The sequence below is a fragment of the Solanum lycopersicum genome, chromosome 5 (assembly GCF_036512215.1).
Source record: "Solanum lycopersicum chromosome 5, SLM_r2.1".
In the NCBI taxonomy this organism is placed as follows: Eukaryota; Viridiplantae; Streptophyta; class Magnoliopsida; order Solanales; family Solanaceae; genus Solanum; species Solanum lycopersicum.
Window position 1 is genome coordinate 11,304,135 of NC_090804.1, and position 16,227 is coordinate 11,320,361.

At 33.5% G+C, this 16,227-nt stretch overlaps 2 protein-coding genes across 2 annotated transcripts; one reads left to right on the forward strand and one right to left on the reverse strand.

The window, feature by feature from the left end:
* Positions 1–1,782: 1,782 nt before the first annotated feature.
* Positions 1,783–7,489, forward strand: LOC101246347 (F-box only protein 6). Its single transcript, XM_004239170.5, has 2 exons — positions 1,783–2,098; positions 5,985–7,489. Exons 1-2 carry the CDS (start codon positions 1,947–1,949, stop codon positions 7,231–7,233), a joined length of 1,401 nt encoding a protein of 466 aa, XP_004239218.2. The 5' UTR covers positions 1,783–1,946; the 3' UTR covers positions 7,234–7,489.
* A 1,133-nt stretch (positions 7,490–8,622) lies between these two features.
* On the reverse strand, positions 8,623–11,438 carry LOC101246823 (uncharacterized). The gene is made up of 3 exons (XM_004239175.5): positions 11,191–11,438; positions 9,189–9,345; positions 8,623–8,832 (listed from the first exon to the last, which is right to left on the reverse strand). Exons 1-3 carry the CDS (start codon positions 11,191–11,193, stop codon positions 8,786–8,788), a joined length of 207 nt encoding a protein of 68 aa, XP_004239223.1. The 5' UTR covers positions 11,194–11,438; the 3' UTR covers positions 8,623–8,785.
* Positions 11,439–16,227: the final 4,789 nt, after the last annotated feature.

The following is a 16,227-nucleotide window of genomic DNA, read 5'->3' on the forward strand; positions in this document are numbered from 1 at the left end:
ATACGTACGTATAGGATTTTATTATAAGTATTAAGGGTAGTTAAAGAAAAGCATTTCATTCTTATGGATCAATTTGTTGTTCCTTTAACTCGAGTTCGATGATTACATATAATTTTTTTAATTATAATGCGTAGAAGGCTTAAAATGTCCCTTAAATATTTGAATTTATACACAATTACCTCCATTCATTTTTTTGATTTTAAAATAGTATTGCCATCCATCTTTTGACTCCAAAATACTCTTGATAGTAAACCTTTCACTTATATTTGCGCTCAATTTTAATAGATCGCTTCAAGTAAAATTATTAAATATTTATTTATTAAGTTTCTTAATGTGATTGGTACAAATTTAAACTTTACTCAAATAAATAATAAAAATCATATTTTTAAAATTTTGTTCTTTTTTATAAAACCACGTATAACAAAAATATTGAAAAATTTCATAATATCTTCTAATTGATCTATTTTTAATCAACCCCAAATTTATTATAACGGAACCTAAGTCATAAATGAGGATCCAATTAAAATCCATACTCATCTCGACTGATTGTCCATCTAAAAAAAATATTAATTTTATTAATATGATATCATCTATCAACTATCCAAATGTTTAGTTCATTTGTCTTCTATTTTTTTTTTAAATCTCTTATTTTTAATTAAGATATTTGGAACTCAAATTTGAATTGAATTCACATATTTACATATTCTTTTAATTTGTATTATTTCTATGGTGGGATGAGGTTGGAGATAAAGAGGAATATTTTCTTTTATTTTTTTATTTTGAATTTTCAGTACACACAAAAAAAAATGTAATATTTGTACATATTTACTTAATCAACTCATCTTTTATTGAGTTGTTAAAAAGTTGATGAACGAGATAAGAAGTTGGGGTTTGGAGGGGGGGGGGGGGGGGGGGGGATGTAGAGAGTATGTCTAACCTCTTTTTTAATTTTATTTTATTATGAAATTCAAAATAAATTCAATCATATGAGTTTATATATGAAGTAATCTCAAATTATTTCAATGGAAGAGAGCCTAAAATGTTCTTAAACAGTGGTATTTGGTACAATATTTCCCTTTATGCATCTTATGAATATGATTCATTAAACATAAGAGTATCTTTGAGCCAAAAATTGGATGACAAGAGTATTTTAAAGACTAAAAATGTGAGAATAATTTTGTACCTATTCAAATACTTATAAATATTTTAGACCCTTCTTCGAATTATAATATATCAGCAAGTTGGCTAGAAAGATAAAATCAATTAATCAGTATAAAAGTAATAGATTAAGATTACAGAGTAGAAATAGCTAATGGTAACCCAAATCCTATTAAGATCTAAGCTCATGATTATTGAAATATTTAATTAACGGAAAAAAGATAAAATATCTCAAACTATCGTAAATGGTGTATAGATATCCTTCGTTATATTTTTGGGGATATTAATGCTTCAACCGTCCAAAAACTAAAGCATATATGTCACTCACTCTAACAGAAGACTAAATAGAGACACATGTCTAAATCTTATTTCGATATTTAATAAAAATCAAATCTATAGATAAAATTATGATACATGTATATCTGTTATTAATATAAATGATGTACACTTAACTTTTAGACAACAGAAGCACTAATATCTTAAAAATATGACGGAGAATAATTTTCTGATACTTTAAGAATATTTTTGTCCTTTAATTAATGTGACATAATGGAAATAGAGAAGGGTTATATTGGTAAAAATGTTGGGAATAAAGATTATATATATGATTATAAAGGGGGAAAAGTTGCGTACACGGTCAATACTACTCATGATCAAAGGGACCTATGTGATGTGTAAATAAAGGAGTGGGTAATAAGTATCGCACGAACAAACAAACCCCTCAAAGGGATTTTTCCTTTGAGAAGAGAAGAAGAAGAAGAATGTAATAGGGCCTGACCCAGAAGGGCATGGAAGTGTTGGCCATGCTGAGGCAACTCATTGGACAAGTTAAACAACTCTTAGAACTTCAATCTTCATCTCCATCTTCATCATCGCTTCTTGCTGTTCCTCCTAACATCTCTTTTCATCTTCAAACGCCACCACTTGTACACCTACCAAGGTTTTTTTTCTATTTCTTTTCTTATTTACCCAAATGGGTTTTCTCCTGATTTTGGGTCTATTTTGTTCGATATGAAATTTTCTACTTTCTGAAATGTGCTTTTTTTGTGTAAAGTTTTTAACTTTATGATTATTCTAAGGGTTTGGGTGTATTTGTTCTTTGTGGGTGTGTTGCGTTTTCTCCCTGGATCGAATTGGGTGATTGTATTGTTTTTGTTTTTTATGTTCACTAGATGTTTCTTAGCACTATCTTAACTATCAAATTTGTAAAGTTTAGGTCTTGCATTTCTATAGTCAATGAAATTATCTCATACTTCTTGTTTATATTCCAAGGGCTAATATATTCTGATCACCTGTAATCATGATAACCAAGTCTATTGGTGCAGTTTGTGCATTCACTTACTAGGATAATTTTAGGATCATTCCCAATGCTAGAGCTTAAACTCGATCTCGTATTTTCTTGTTTGTAGAATGATCATGTCAAAAGTTGTTGTTCCCAATCCAAAAATGGTAAATGTGTTGTTCCAAACGATTAATATGTTGCTTCATTTGTAATGTTGTGCTCTGTATTGTATAGGATAAATATTTAATGACATTCTTCCTGATGGATGTCTGAGTTTTCGAGAAGGATTCTATGAAATCCAGCCAGACTTAACTTTTTGTATTGAAACAACTGGTAGATAGGTAACCACTGGGGGTGAAGCGATGGTCTCTTACACAAAGCTAGTTGGTATCTCAAATGTTAGCAGTTGGAAACAATATAGATTAGCAAAGGAACTTGGTTCAAGTGTCCTTTAGAGATTGTTTGCGCAGTCCACACCAGAGAAAGAACATTTATATTGTTGTGTTTTTGAACTGCACAAACCCCATCTCTTTGTTTTGCAGCATGACAAGTTTGAGAACTACTTTCCTGAGTTTCAAATATCTTGCTAAGAAAGAGTCTTTGCAATCTAGCCAAAGATATTTATGTTTACTTTCTTCGAGCCTATCATTTGGTGAGAACGAAATAAATTTTAACACCTTCTAGGATGCTAATGTAGGAATGAGATATAAGTTCCTCTATGAGGATTTTTTTTTCTATTTTATAATTATGATCACTAAAACCTGTTTGGTTGTGTAAATCCTTTCAAATGTGGAACACTATATGGATCTATTTAATTTCTCTTGTGTTTTTAAAATGACATAATGTGTCAGAGAGTTCCCTATTTACATGCTGAATCGCCTGTTAAAGACCATATCTCAAACAAATGTACCCTGGTGTATTAAAATTATCAAAAGGTACTATTAACAACTTACTTTCCCTCTATTTTAAAGTCATTTATGGTTCTACCATTTGAGCTTTTTGCATTCTCATTGCAAAGTAGTCTTATGGGAATACACAGAAGTCTTTTAAACAAAGCACATTGAGTCTAAAGTTGTACTCAATAAAATGGTGATGATTAGTAGGATTGAAGTTGAAAATTCATTTTTCAACTAAATGTAGAAACTTTACCCTCTTAAAATTATTGGAGCTTATATCTGGCTGATACTTGTCTTGTTGGTTGGAGATGGTTGCCTGCTTTTGTGGCGTTAACACTATATTAAGGTTTCCAGCATCTCTACTTTTATTTTTGTCATTTATAAAAGTGGTGTCCGGTCCAGTTTAAGCACACCTCAGCTATTCCATCAGGCCCTTCTTCCTCTCTCAAGCACAGGTACTGGGTTACTCTTTCCACCAAACCTTAGTGTCTTTATATCTACCAGGATTTAGACCGGCGCCTCTCATGGTTTTCAACACACCCTAGGGTGCAGGTTTCTAGCATCTTCGTGACTGAATTCTCTGCATTTTAACATTTTTTTCTTCTCCTATTAGTGAACATCAGCAAGTGTGGTCTAGAATAACCAGAAATGAAGGTGCATAGAGTTTGCAGATGCATCTGTTAACTACGTTGTGCTTTGGTGAGTGAATTAGGTGGAATAAACACATGTTAAGACTAGTAGTTATGTTCCCTGTTGCGTAGAAGAGTCATTAGGGAAATGCTGCTTTCAGTAGTATGATTATTTCTGTATGATTTAATTTCCAAGTTACTGGTTCTGCTAACTCTTACTCTCAAGAGTAAATGCTTTTTTGGCACATCGTTCTCTAGAACCATTAAAGCTGAGGATATTGGTTACACAGGTCTGGTTAAAATGAAGCCTCTATATTAATTTGTGTTGCAGTCAAACTGACAGTAAAGGTGAAACATGAGTAAAACAGATCAATTTCATGTGAAAGTTCTCCATGTTCAATGTTCTCTTAGACTTGATGGTTATCTTATAAGTTAGATAAGCTTGTAATAATACTATAATAGAACTTAGTAATTTAAGCAAATTTGCAAAAATAAAACCTTCTCACTAGCTTTACAAAGGTTAGTTTAGGCGCATCACCTATATTTACCTAATCTGGAATCTTCTCAATTACCTGAGCATTTTGGATTGGGCTGATGAAGTGCTACAATACCTGTCCGTCGTCACAGGTCATTTTGCCGGGTTCCTTTGACATGATTCCTCACAAGCGCCCATTCTTTATGTGTTCACTTGTATCAGGTTTGGCTACGGTCTATTCAGTAGGAGGATCACCCACCCAATTTAAAGCTTTTTTTTTCAACATATTACTTTATGAATGAATAATTAGGAGTAGGTAGGCGTGGAAGTCAGGCTTGAAACACGAAGCATCCCCAAGAGCGACAAATTTAAGTATTTTGGGTTGATAAACTATAATCTAGGGAACTGGAGACATCGACGATGATATCACTCATTGTATTGGTGTGGTGAATGAAGTGGAGGCTCGCCACTGAAGTCTTGTGTGATAAAAAGATACCACCGGAACTCAAAGATAAGTTCTATAGAGTGGTAGTCAGACCGACTTTGTTGTATTGAGCAGAGCGTCGACTTGTCAAAAACTCCTATGTACGGAAGATGCATATGGGGTAGATGAAGATGTTGAGGTGGATGTGTGGTCACACTAGGATCAATAAGATTAGAAATGAGTATATTCGTAATAAGGTGGGAGTGGTCTCTGTTGTGGACAAGATGAAGTGAGAGTGAGATGATTGGATATGTGAAGAGATGTGTAGATGCACCAACGAGAAGGTAGATGAGGTTGGTTATATACAGGGTATCAGGAGAGGCAAAGGTAGGCTAAAGACGAATTGGAGAGAGGTGATAAGATAAGATATGACCCAACTTCAGGTTACCGAGGACATGACCTTAGATAAGGAAGGCGTGGGGGAGACATATTAGGGTAGAAGGTTAGTAGGTAGTGTAGTGTTTTTTTGATGAAGTAGTAGGTAGTGTAGTCTTGTCTTGCTTGTGGTGGTTGGCGTTTGTCATTGTCATTGTACTAGTTGTAATGTTGTAGTTCTTGTTTTTAATAATTCTCGGTGTTGAATAATGTTTATAATAATCTATCCTAGTATGTTGTTTAGTGTTTTTCCATTATCACACTATTTTGTTGTTACTTGCTCTATTCTTTTTATTGTCTCTTTTTTACCTGGATTTGCTGGCGTTGAGATGAAGGTCTCTCGCAAATGGCCTCCCTACTTCAACAAGGTAGTGGTAAGGTCGGTGTATATTCTACTTTCACCCAGGCACTGTTTGTGGGATTTCACTGGGTGTGTTGTTGTTGTATGAATGAATAATGATAAAATTACACGTTAAAGCAAAAAAAATGAAAAAAACTAGGTATTTAAATCCACGGGTATCCCCGAATTTTTAATTACCTTGAAGGTTAACTTGCAGGGGTGTTCAGTCTTTTTTCAGTTTCTCATATAAGATATTGGTTTCATGATTCACTGCATAATGCAATTTTTGAAACCTTTTGGCTTTGGCAAGAAATATGTAAATTAACCAGTTTTGCATTTGTGCAGATGTTATTTTCTGAATCTTGATGAAAATTCTGCCGAAGACAGTTGCTACAATATCATCATGACTGCTGGAAAATCTGAAAATCTCAAGATGTTGGAACCAGGAAAGCCTCCACCAAAGAAGAAAGCCCGGAAGGAGAGAAATCAGGGAAAAGTGACTGGAACTTCATGCTCCATCGAGAATTTGGATCAGCAAATTTGGAAAGAATTTCCTGAAGACCTATTTGAAGCTGTTGTTGCAAGACTACCAGTTGCCACTTTTTTCCGCTTCAGATTAGTTTGCCGAAAATGGAACTCAATGCTGACGTCCCAAAGTTTTTCTGAAGAGTGTGCCCAAGTTCGTCAACCACAACCATGGTTCTACACCATTACTCATGAAAACGTGAATACTGGAGCCATGTATGACCCAACATTGAAGAAATGGCATCATCCTACTATACCTGCACTGCCAACCAAGTTGATAGTCTTGCCAGTTGCTTCTGCAGGAGGTCTTGTCTGTTTCCTTGATATTGGACATAGGAGCTTCTACGTATGCAACCCTCTCACTAGGTCTTTCAAAGAGCTACCAGCCAGATCAGTTAAAGTGTGGTCCCGTGTGGCAGTAGGTATGACATTGTGTGGGAAATCAGCCGGTGAGGGATACAATATCCTTTGGGTTGGTTGCGATGGAGAGTTTGAAGTTTACGACTCCAGAAATAACTCTTGGGCTCGTCCAGGAACCATGACGTCGAATATTAAGCTCCCTCTGGCACTCAACTTCAAGTCGCAGACAGTGTCCATCGGTAGTAAACTTTACTTCATGCGCTCGGACCCTGATGGGATCGTGTCCTATGACATGGTTTCTGGGGTTTGGAAACAGTTCATTATCCCTGCCCCTCTACATTTGAGTGATCATACACTAGCAGAATGTGGGGGGCGCATAATGCTTGTGGGTCTGCTGTCAAAGAACGCAGCCACTTGCGTGTGCATATGGGAGCTGCAAAAGATGACTCTTTTGTGGAAGGAGGTTGACAGAATGCCAAACATATGGTGCTTGGAGTTTTATGGAAAGCACGTTCGAATGACTTGCTTGGGTAACAAAGGTTTGCTCATGCTATCGCTAAGATCAAGACAAATGAACCGTCTAGTTACATATGATTTCTCAAGCAGAGAATGGATGAAGGTCCCTGGTTGCGTTTTGCCACGTGGGAAAAAGAGGCAATGGATCGCATGTGGGACTGCTTTTCATCCCTGTCTAACAGCTGTGGCTTGATTTGGACTGCCCAGTAAAGTTGTAGTCCCAGCAGGGCACTATACTAGCTTTTCCAATTATCATTTGCAGCCCAGTCTTCTGTGCTGATATAAGAAGAAAAACTATGTGTGAATTTATTGCCACTCTCTCTTGTATAAACATCTACTACTAGTTTTTGAGCTTTTGATTCATGAGGAGACTAATCTACAATGCTCTACCTACTATTTAACATTCAGCCAGCTTTAAAACTTTCAAGGGAGTTTATTGGGTTCTATTATGGAGCATCTGTCTTTTTATAACTTACTTAAATCAATCCAGCTTTTTTACATAATATAGGAGAGACAAAAATAGAACTCAACCCCTTCAATCTGTCCAATATGTTAAAGTTAGACCCGCTTATTCATGGAGTAGTTCAATTCGTTTCAGTCCAATAATTTTAATTCATTACGAATTGAATTTAAATTGACTTGTGATATATATTTTGTCAAACATATTTATTTGATATATGCTATTATATATGCTATCATGATAAAGAAAACAGTTTTTCTAATTAAATATTAGAATTTTATAATAAAAGAACAAATAGACAATATAGCCTTTCCTCTTTTTTTTTGATGCATACATATTATACTTTTGTGTTTCTAATAAAAGAGGCTTACATGCCTCAATTTTTTATTTTGTTTTTAAAAAGGTTGAATTATAAGAGTTAGCATTTCAGCTCAAGTCATTGCCAATAACTTGTTAATTTATTATCTCAACCCAATTTAACATATTTAAATTCAACTCAATCCATTCATTTGCCACTAATGACATTTTACTATGCATGAGTTATTACATCGGGCTCTAGTGCTGCAATTATATGAGAAACTACGAATATTGCATAAGTCATTATTCATTTGACACTAATGACATTTTACTATGCATGAGTTATTACATCGGGCTACGAATATTGCACAAGTCATCAAAATGACGAGCCGATTCAACTCCAATCCTCTAATATTATTCCCAAAATATATGTATGCTTTTCTCATATTGATAGCTGACACTCCAAAATGTACAAGTTCATATACAAAATTGCTATTCTCTAGTTACCAATAATCAACTCCAGTTAGACAAGTCACCGATGATCTTTTCCTTCTTTTTTTGTTTCCATTTACGTTAATTAATAAACGTAATTGAAATATCCCCTAGTAAAACTTATTTAAGTGGTTAAGTAGCTTTGCCACAAGCTAATACACTAATTAATTTTTTCTTCTAAAATAATTAGATATGTGCAGCAGTTCGTTCCAAATATCTTCCCATTTGATAGACACAGTTCTTCCAGTAAAAAGGATTTTATGAAATGTTTAAACCAGAAATATAAAGGAATACTCCAAAAATGGGTAGGAAGAATGATGGAGAACACAAACATTAACCACATAATGAGACGAGAAAATTTATATTTTGAGTCTCACAAATTAAAAAAACACATTACTACAAAAGTTTTTTTTTTTTCATTTCTACATTGAGCTAAACTTTGAGGAAAACAAAACTACAACAACGCAGGCGCCACTACTCGTATAACTTTGCAAGATTAAGCCATACCCCCGCTGGTTGCTGTCCTTATTATCTGGAACAAAGCTGCAAGCGGAGAACAAAGAATTATTTCAACCAAAAATAGCAAAAACAGTAAAGCAAAGAAATATTCATGTGGATCCTCAGGTAACATGAAAAAAATGTGTAAAGGAATGAGAAAAGAAAGCAATAATCTCTCAAGGATCAACACAAAAAGTTATTTCCCGAAAGAAGAAAGCTAGGTTATCTAATGCACTGCTAGCAGCTGATATACATTGTTAAATATTTATGCATATAACCTGGTTAAGATCCTATAATGGTGGGAATATATATTGATAACGAGAGTTTAGATACTTCTAGTTAAATGCCTCGGATATCAAGAGGCAAAAAATTGGAGACAAAAAGATGTACAAAGATCTTACATGAGCCAATGACAACAAAGACGAAGAATCCAAGCAAGATAGGGCCAACTGGATACTGGCTTCCCTTCTTTGCAGTAGTTTCAGGAACAGCTCCTCGCTTGGTAATATTTTTCTCAAACCTCTCCACCTTCCTATCAGCAAGACGCCTTGATGTAGTCTGGTCAAATGCAACAAAAAAGAATGATTCACAACAAAATCTTGTATTCAACATCATATACATCCATATTGCAAATATGCACTAGTTTAGATTACCCCTTTGGTTTAGCAGAGGGGAACCTTTCTTTAGCTGTAAAATAGCTATGACAACCCATTCTAGTCCTAAATCAATGTTGTCTATTGCAACTTCATTTAGCGTTTTATATACTCCCAATGCTTAGTTAACTATCCAAATAACCTGGATGCTAAGACTAAACCACCATAGTGTACACCTCTTTCTGATAAATTAAGGGAATCCTTGCTAAAAGCAGGAACTATTACTTTATTGGAATTACTGCAAAAGAATATATAATGTTGCCCACTGGGAGAAGTTCTCCCCAAATAATCCAAAATCAAAAACACTTCTGATGCTATGCAAAATCTAAAAGTAAATTGGAAAATCTAAGCACTAATTGTCTTTTAGTCTACAGGTATACCTGATTCCAAAGTTAACCAATTAAATTAGATGACAAGAAGAAAAATTATCCTTATCAATTGATCATTGGATATTGTCCAAAAAGATCATTGGATATTGTCCCAAAAGATGATTGATTTACTGTGCAGTTATATTTCCATCACAATTACTGATTTAAGATAAGAGATGAACAAGCATACTCCATGTTGAATAAGGATGAACATGATAATTTAAAGGTGAAATGGAATTCACACTGAATAATCCATAAGAATTCCAAAGAAACTACATGTAATGTAGAGTTTATTAAACAAGACCTGGGCATTGTTTGTTTTCATTAGGATTGGTTCTTAGGAGTCCGAATATACGTGTGAATATTAAAATGATGTGCATTAAGATTAACAACATCCAAATCAAAATACTATGAATATCATGAAGTCTCTAGATGACTAAGATAACATGTTTTCAATATCTAAATGTGCATAATTTATCCATTTGAACATAATACAAAATTAAAATAAAAATAATATTAAACATTATATTCATAAGATATTATAAAAAATCTTATATCAGAAAAATAGAATGAAATATTTCATTTTTTTTTTGAATGAATGTTTCATATTTGAACAAATATTTTGAGAAATCTGAATCAATATAAAATTAATGTAACAAGATAGCATGACAGCTTAATGGTGAAAACTGATTTTTCTTGAAGAATTGTTGCATTTGCATTAATTTTACCCTTAAAGAAAATTGAAATTGCATATGCATTCATCCTTCTGAAATACTTTTTTGATAACTGTAAACATACAGATTAAGAATTTAAATTTTATAAGGGCTAAATGTTTGAATTTTTTTTTGCAGAGAGAAGAAACGTAGCCGTGAATGTTTGGGAAAAAATATTTTACGAGTTGAACAATGTTAAGACTCTATTACAAATCTAATTCATTCAGATCTATTAGCAGCTTTAAACGGAACAAAACAAATCCAATTACTAGACTAGATCTGAATATTTATGATTCAAACTAAGATCTAAATGATTATTTTTAAGAATTTTACCGAAACGAACATCAACTCGTATCTGGATCAGAGCAATTAAACAAAATTAAAAATTATTATAAGGTTAAGAAATCAACAGATCAATCATGCGAATGACAAAAATTAATCAAAATAATGAGATAGGAACATCAACCGTTAATGCAATTTTAATTTAAAAAAAAACAGTTATCCGTGGCCAATTACCTATTAAAACTTACAAAAATAAGAAAAAATATCCAAATATAATGATAAATCATCAGAACAATCACACGATCATAGATCTGGATAATTATGAATCCGAACAATAAGCCAGAAGCAAAATTAACAATAAAAAACAAAGCAGAAGAGAGATTTTACCATTTTAAAAGGAAAATGTGGTGGCCGCCGATATATGAGAACAGAAAAATTGCAGAGAGAATTATATTTCAGCTAAAAGTTGTTCCTCCTTCCCTTTGCCCCAATTTTATTTTGTCTTATTGATGATTGAATTTCAACTGTTTTTGAAAGATTTATAGGTGGCGAAGATATCGAGGACGAGAGGCACAAGAAAAACGCGTCACACTCCTTCCATTAATTGGACAAGGGGTGTTTAACCACGTCGCTATGCTTACCTGTCAGCAAATCATTGGCTAAATTTTAACACGTCAGAATTTATTGGGCTTTTGGGCCTATGTACCTCATCCAGTATACAGACTTCAGCCCAGCCCATGATATTATGTTATGACAAGTTCCTAATATATACAAAAAGGGCAAATACCTAATTAGAGATAATAAAGGTAAATTATGATTTTTTATCAGTTTATGAGTTAATTACTTAGAGATTGTGATGATCGGGGAGTATCCCCTAGAAGTTACACGGTGTACTTGACCTTTTGGAGGTCTTCTACAAGACTCTTAATTATCATTCATTACATAAGTACGAAAGGAAGTGTGGAATTAAAACTTTTCACAACATAACTAATAAGAAACTCTTTTATAAAAACTAAGGAACAAGTCTTATCATCACAAGCCATCTTAGACACGTCTTAATATTATAGGATCATGACCTATTATATTGAAAGAAACATAATAAGACTTAAACAATGTCTTAAAAGAAAGAAACTAAAAGAAACATAGTTCATGTCCTCAAACATATGGGACATACAAATCTTAAGAGAATCAACTTTCCAAGCTTCACCTTCTAAGAACATTCACTTGCCTTCCACCTATATTTATAGAAATATAAAAGAATATGAAGTTAGTACAAACATTGTACTTAGTATGGTCATATGCAAAAACATGCTAAAAATGACATTTTAGTTGGAACATACTTTTCATGCTATTTTAGTAAAACCTTCATGGATCAAGTTTACAAAGCATCATTTCATATACAAGTAAAACTTCCTTAACCTCAACATTTAATCACATTCATCACGTAATCCATTTTATCATTAGACCTTCCTATCCAAAGTTATCCTGAGACTCACCTAGGTAAGACATGAAGTGACCGCCCGTACAACCTCTTCATTACACACCTAAGTGATCCTTAAGACTTCCAAAGATAAGCATGCTCCATTTCGATTCAACATGTCAACACTCATTACTAATAATACTAGAGGAAAAATACATGTCTTTAGGAACTTCACGTAAAGATCATCCTCCAAGACAACCCCCAAGTGTAACTTAGTGCAATGTGCAAGTACCATTCCATACTACTACTCCCTCCTTAGTGTTCCTTGAGAATCACCATAGACTAGACACATCACATTCATCATTTACATATTTTTCATCACTTTTAGACATAAGACCGACATGCTTCATTAACATTAGACATAAAATCAATTTACCTCATCAACATTATATAGTAAAGCATTAATACATTTTCATATAAGGACACACCAAGACTTCCTCCAAATGTCTACTTGTTCGAAGGATAGATAGCGTCTCATTCCACCACCTACCCTAAGTAGTACACCCTTAAGAAGACTTAGTTCATTACATTAGTTTGTGGGGGCTAGCTTTAACCGACATAGACCATGAGAGCTATACATGAAATCCTAATATTAATCCCTACCGCATGAGGGTTCCTCACTTGCCTAAATTAGGGTCATTCTCTTAGCCTTTACTTGGATCTCCAACAGATAAACATATGCAGGCGCATAATTAAGGAATAAAGAGATTGCTTATAAGTATTACATCTCAACTCACGTAGAGTACTCATCTCTAGAGGTACATTGGATACGACATCTCTACTCACAAAGAGTATCCACCCCTTCTTCAAATCCTCTCGGTGCTAATCATAACTCCCCCACTGAGTCTTAGACATTCATTACATTCATTAATTGTAGGTTAAGAGATTTCTATTAAGTACTACATCTCAACTCACGAAGAGCACTCATATTTAGAGTTACTTTTTGATACTACATCTCAACTCACGAAGAGTATCCAACTTCCAACCATTCTTTGAAAAGCTCTTGGGAATAGTGAGGTTGCTACTGAACACTTCATCACAACTCACGAAGAGTGTCCACCCAAAATCCCCCTTTTTCATTCACTAGAGTTCTTAGGAATAGTAGGGTTGATACTAGACACTTCATCTCTGCTCACGAATAGTGTCTACACTAGAATCTCCCATTTTAATCATAAACTTCATTAATTCATTCAAAGTGTGTGCGTGTGAGTATATGTGAGAACACTCTTCACATAACCACCTTATTCATAACATTGACTTTTAAACATAATCATAGTATATTAATCATAATTCACACACTATCATGCTTCACATTCATATTATACTTCATTTATACATAATATCTTCAAGACACATATTCTCAACTGCATAAGACATCTCATGCATCATCATAACATCACTTTACTTCACATTCAATGCCTTCAAGGCCATAATCATAATTCACATATATAATCATATACATCAAGTAAACAGCGCCACCATAAGTGGACCATACCACTCAAGATCAATTCAATAAGAACTAAACAACATTGATCAACTTACCCTTCATCCAAAATTTGATCACCTTTTCTTAATTCTCAAATAAATTATCATAATAAGTCATAAATGACAGTAGATAATCACAATACGACAAAAGAAAAACACAACTATAACATTTTCTAATCATAGACATTAAACCCATTTCATAACCCCAATTTTAAAAAAATTGCATATTCATGGGTCCATTGAGTTTTTGATTATAAAACCATCACTTTATATTGAAAACATCATAATCCATCCATTAAAACCTTTTCATGTAAACATCCGTGCTTAGAATTCAAAATACAAGAATTTAGGATTTTGAAACCTTTTTGGAAAACCTTTGGATTGTCTCCTTGAATGAGAGAATAATAAAGGATGAACTACCATACCTTAATAGCAGTAAACCCAAGAGATTTAGTGAATAAAGCACTCAAAATCTTCAATCCTAGCTCTTCTTCGAGTTCAAGCTTCAATGAAGTCTTAAGAGAGTTTTTCTTGGGAGAGGGGTTTTGATTTTGAAAAGTGAAGTCTATCTTAGGCCTTAGGGGTATAAACTAACTTAAAATATCTAAAAATTCCTAAAAAAACCGATCACTAGTTAATTAGGACGTGTGGTGAATTTTCCTAAGCTGGTAGAAATTGTTGGCAGTGTTGCAGGCTCCAAATGATGAATCCAAGTTACTGACCGTTGTTTGAATGACGCCCCGTCCTGCTGGGCGTTGTTTGGTTTAGAGAGTCAACTTCTGGGGGATAAGCTCCCACAACTATGTGTGGATCTACGTCCCCAAACGACGGGGCGTGGATTGACTTAAGAAGCGTCGATAAGGGGTCATTTTTGGCAGTCTTTTGCAGTTTTCTTGCCAAGGTTCGATTCCTTCTTAAGGACCCGTAGGATGGTCACTGAGGAGTCGTATCCGGATGTTTCTACCCTAAACATGCTCATCAAAGTCTTAGGTACCTCCCCTATCATTTTGAATACCAAACAACACATAAAACATTCAAAAGCACACTAGCACATACAAAACTAACTTCCAAACGTCTTGGACGTTCTTTGACGTACAACTTCCAAACTCTTTAGAACTTACCCCTTAAGACATTATCTATCAGTTTAACACATTATTAACTACTTAATAACTCTTTAAACACATGATAGTCTCTAGTTACCCTATTTCATTTTGAGGGTTGTTACCGAGATATACTAGTTTGCAAATTATGTACTTTATCAAATTTTGATGTGTTCCAAATATTCTTTCAGATACATATATCTTGGGATATATGAGATTAAAATTAGGTATAATTTGTTCTAGCTATATTGTATCCAACTAGATACACATTTATATGAGATACGTAGAAAATTTTTGCATGCTTCCTTTCGTTTCACTCGCAAATCTCGTATCATGTTTAAATATCGACATCTCAAATACACGTGAATCAAACAAGATACATTTATATAATGTATATCTACGCATGTATCTATCTAACTTGAAAACTTCTATTAAATTATTTTAGTGAGATTAAAATGTAATTATTTGAAATTATAGAAAGAATTAGTAAATAAGGCAATAGCGTTTGTGTAATTAAGTAGTTTCTCCTATATTCATACCATATCTACTAATCCAATCTATACTTTCAAATAATTATTTATTATACCACCTTTTTATTTATCATGTACCAAATTTAGAGTTAAATGTATTGAGATACATTACTCATTAAAATAGCCTAAAATAGAGCCATAAAGACTTAATTCTCCCTAACTACTCCTTTATTCTAGGAAAAACTACCAAACTACAAAATTTGTTTATCATATTTACTAGTTCTCTATATTTTGATATACTAATATTTATATGATTAATTAATAACTTCATACTATATTTCAAAGTAAGATATATCAGGCAACAATATTTTTCTATAAATCCCAGATACATGTGAATTACACTAGATCTTCACATGTCTCGTAGGATACAAGATACAGTGGAGAGTGACGATCAAGATGTGAGGAAAGCATGAGAGACAATTAAGGCTTGACTATATATCCTAGATACATGCAATTCATACTTGTATATAATCTAACAAATTACTGCTAATTTTACCTCATGTATCGTGATATATATGCATCTGAACATATTTGGACGCATCAATGTCATATAAAATTTATAATATTGTAAACTAGTATGTATCTAAGTAACTACTTAACTCCTAAACTAATGAAGTTACTATAAGTTACCCTTTATTCTAAATCACTCGATTCTCTTTCCTACCATCAATGTTGACCTTCACAAGCTTAGCCTCCGATCAAAACCATTTTACCAACATAGGCTGTTAAGATCTTTCCACTTGTTTGGGACATGAAGAGTAGGGTAATTAGCTTTGTTAAGAAACATGTAAAAATCATAGTTGAAAGCATAAAAAATTCTAGCAAAATA

What these genes read in the sequence shown, in the direction of transcription:
- LOC101246823 (XM_004239175.5), bottom strand. An exon ending in CTTTGTTGTCATTGGCTCAT is followed by an intron (nt 8,833 to 9,188) that starts GTAAGATCTTTG and finishes CTCCGCTTGCAG; the next exon opens with CTTTGTTCCAGATAATAAGG.
- LOC101246347 (XM_004239170.5), top strand. Translation starts at nt 1,947, where the DNA reads ATGGAAGTGTTGGCCATGCTGAGGCAACTCATTGGACAAGTTAAACAA. An exon ending in CCACTTGTACACCTACCAAG is followed by an intron (nt 2,099 to 5,984) that starts GTTTTTTTTCTA and finishes GCATTTGTGCAG; the next exon opens with ATGTTATTTTCTGAATCTTG.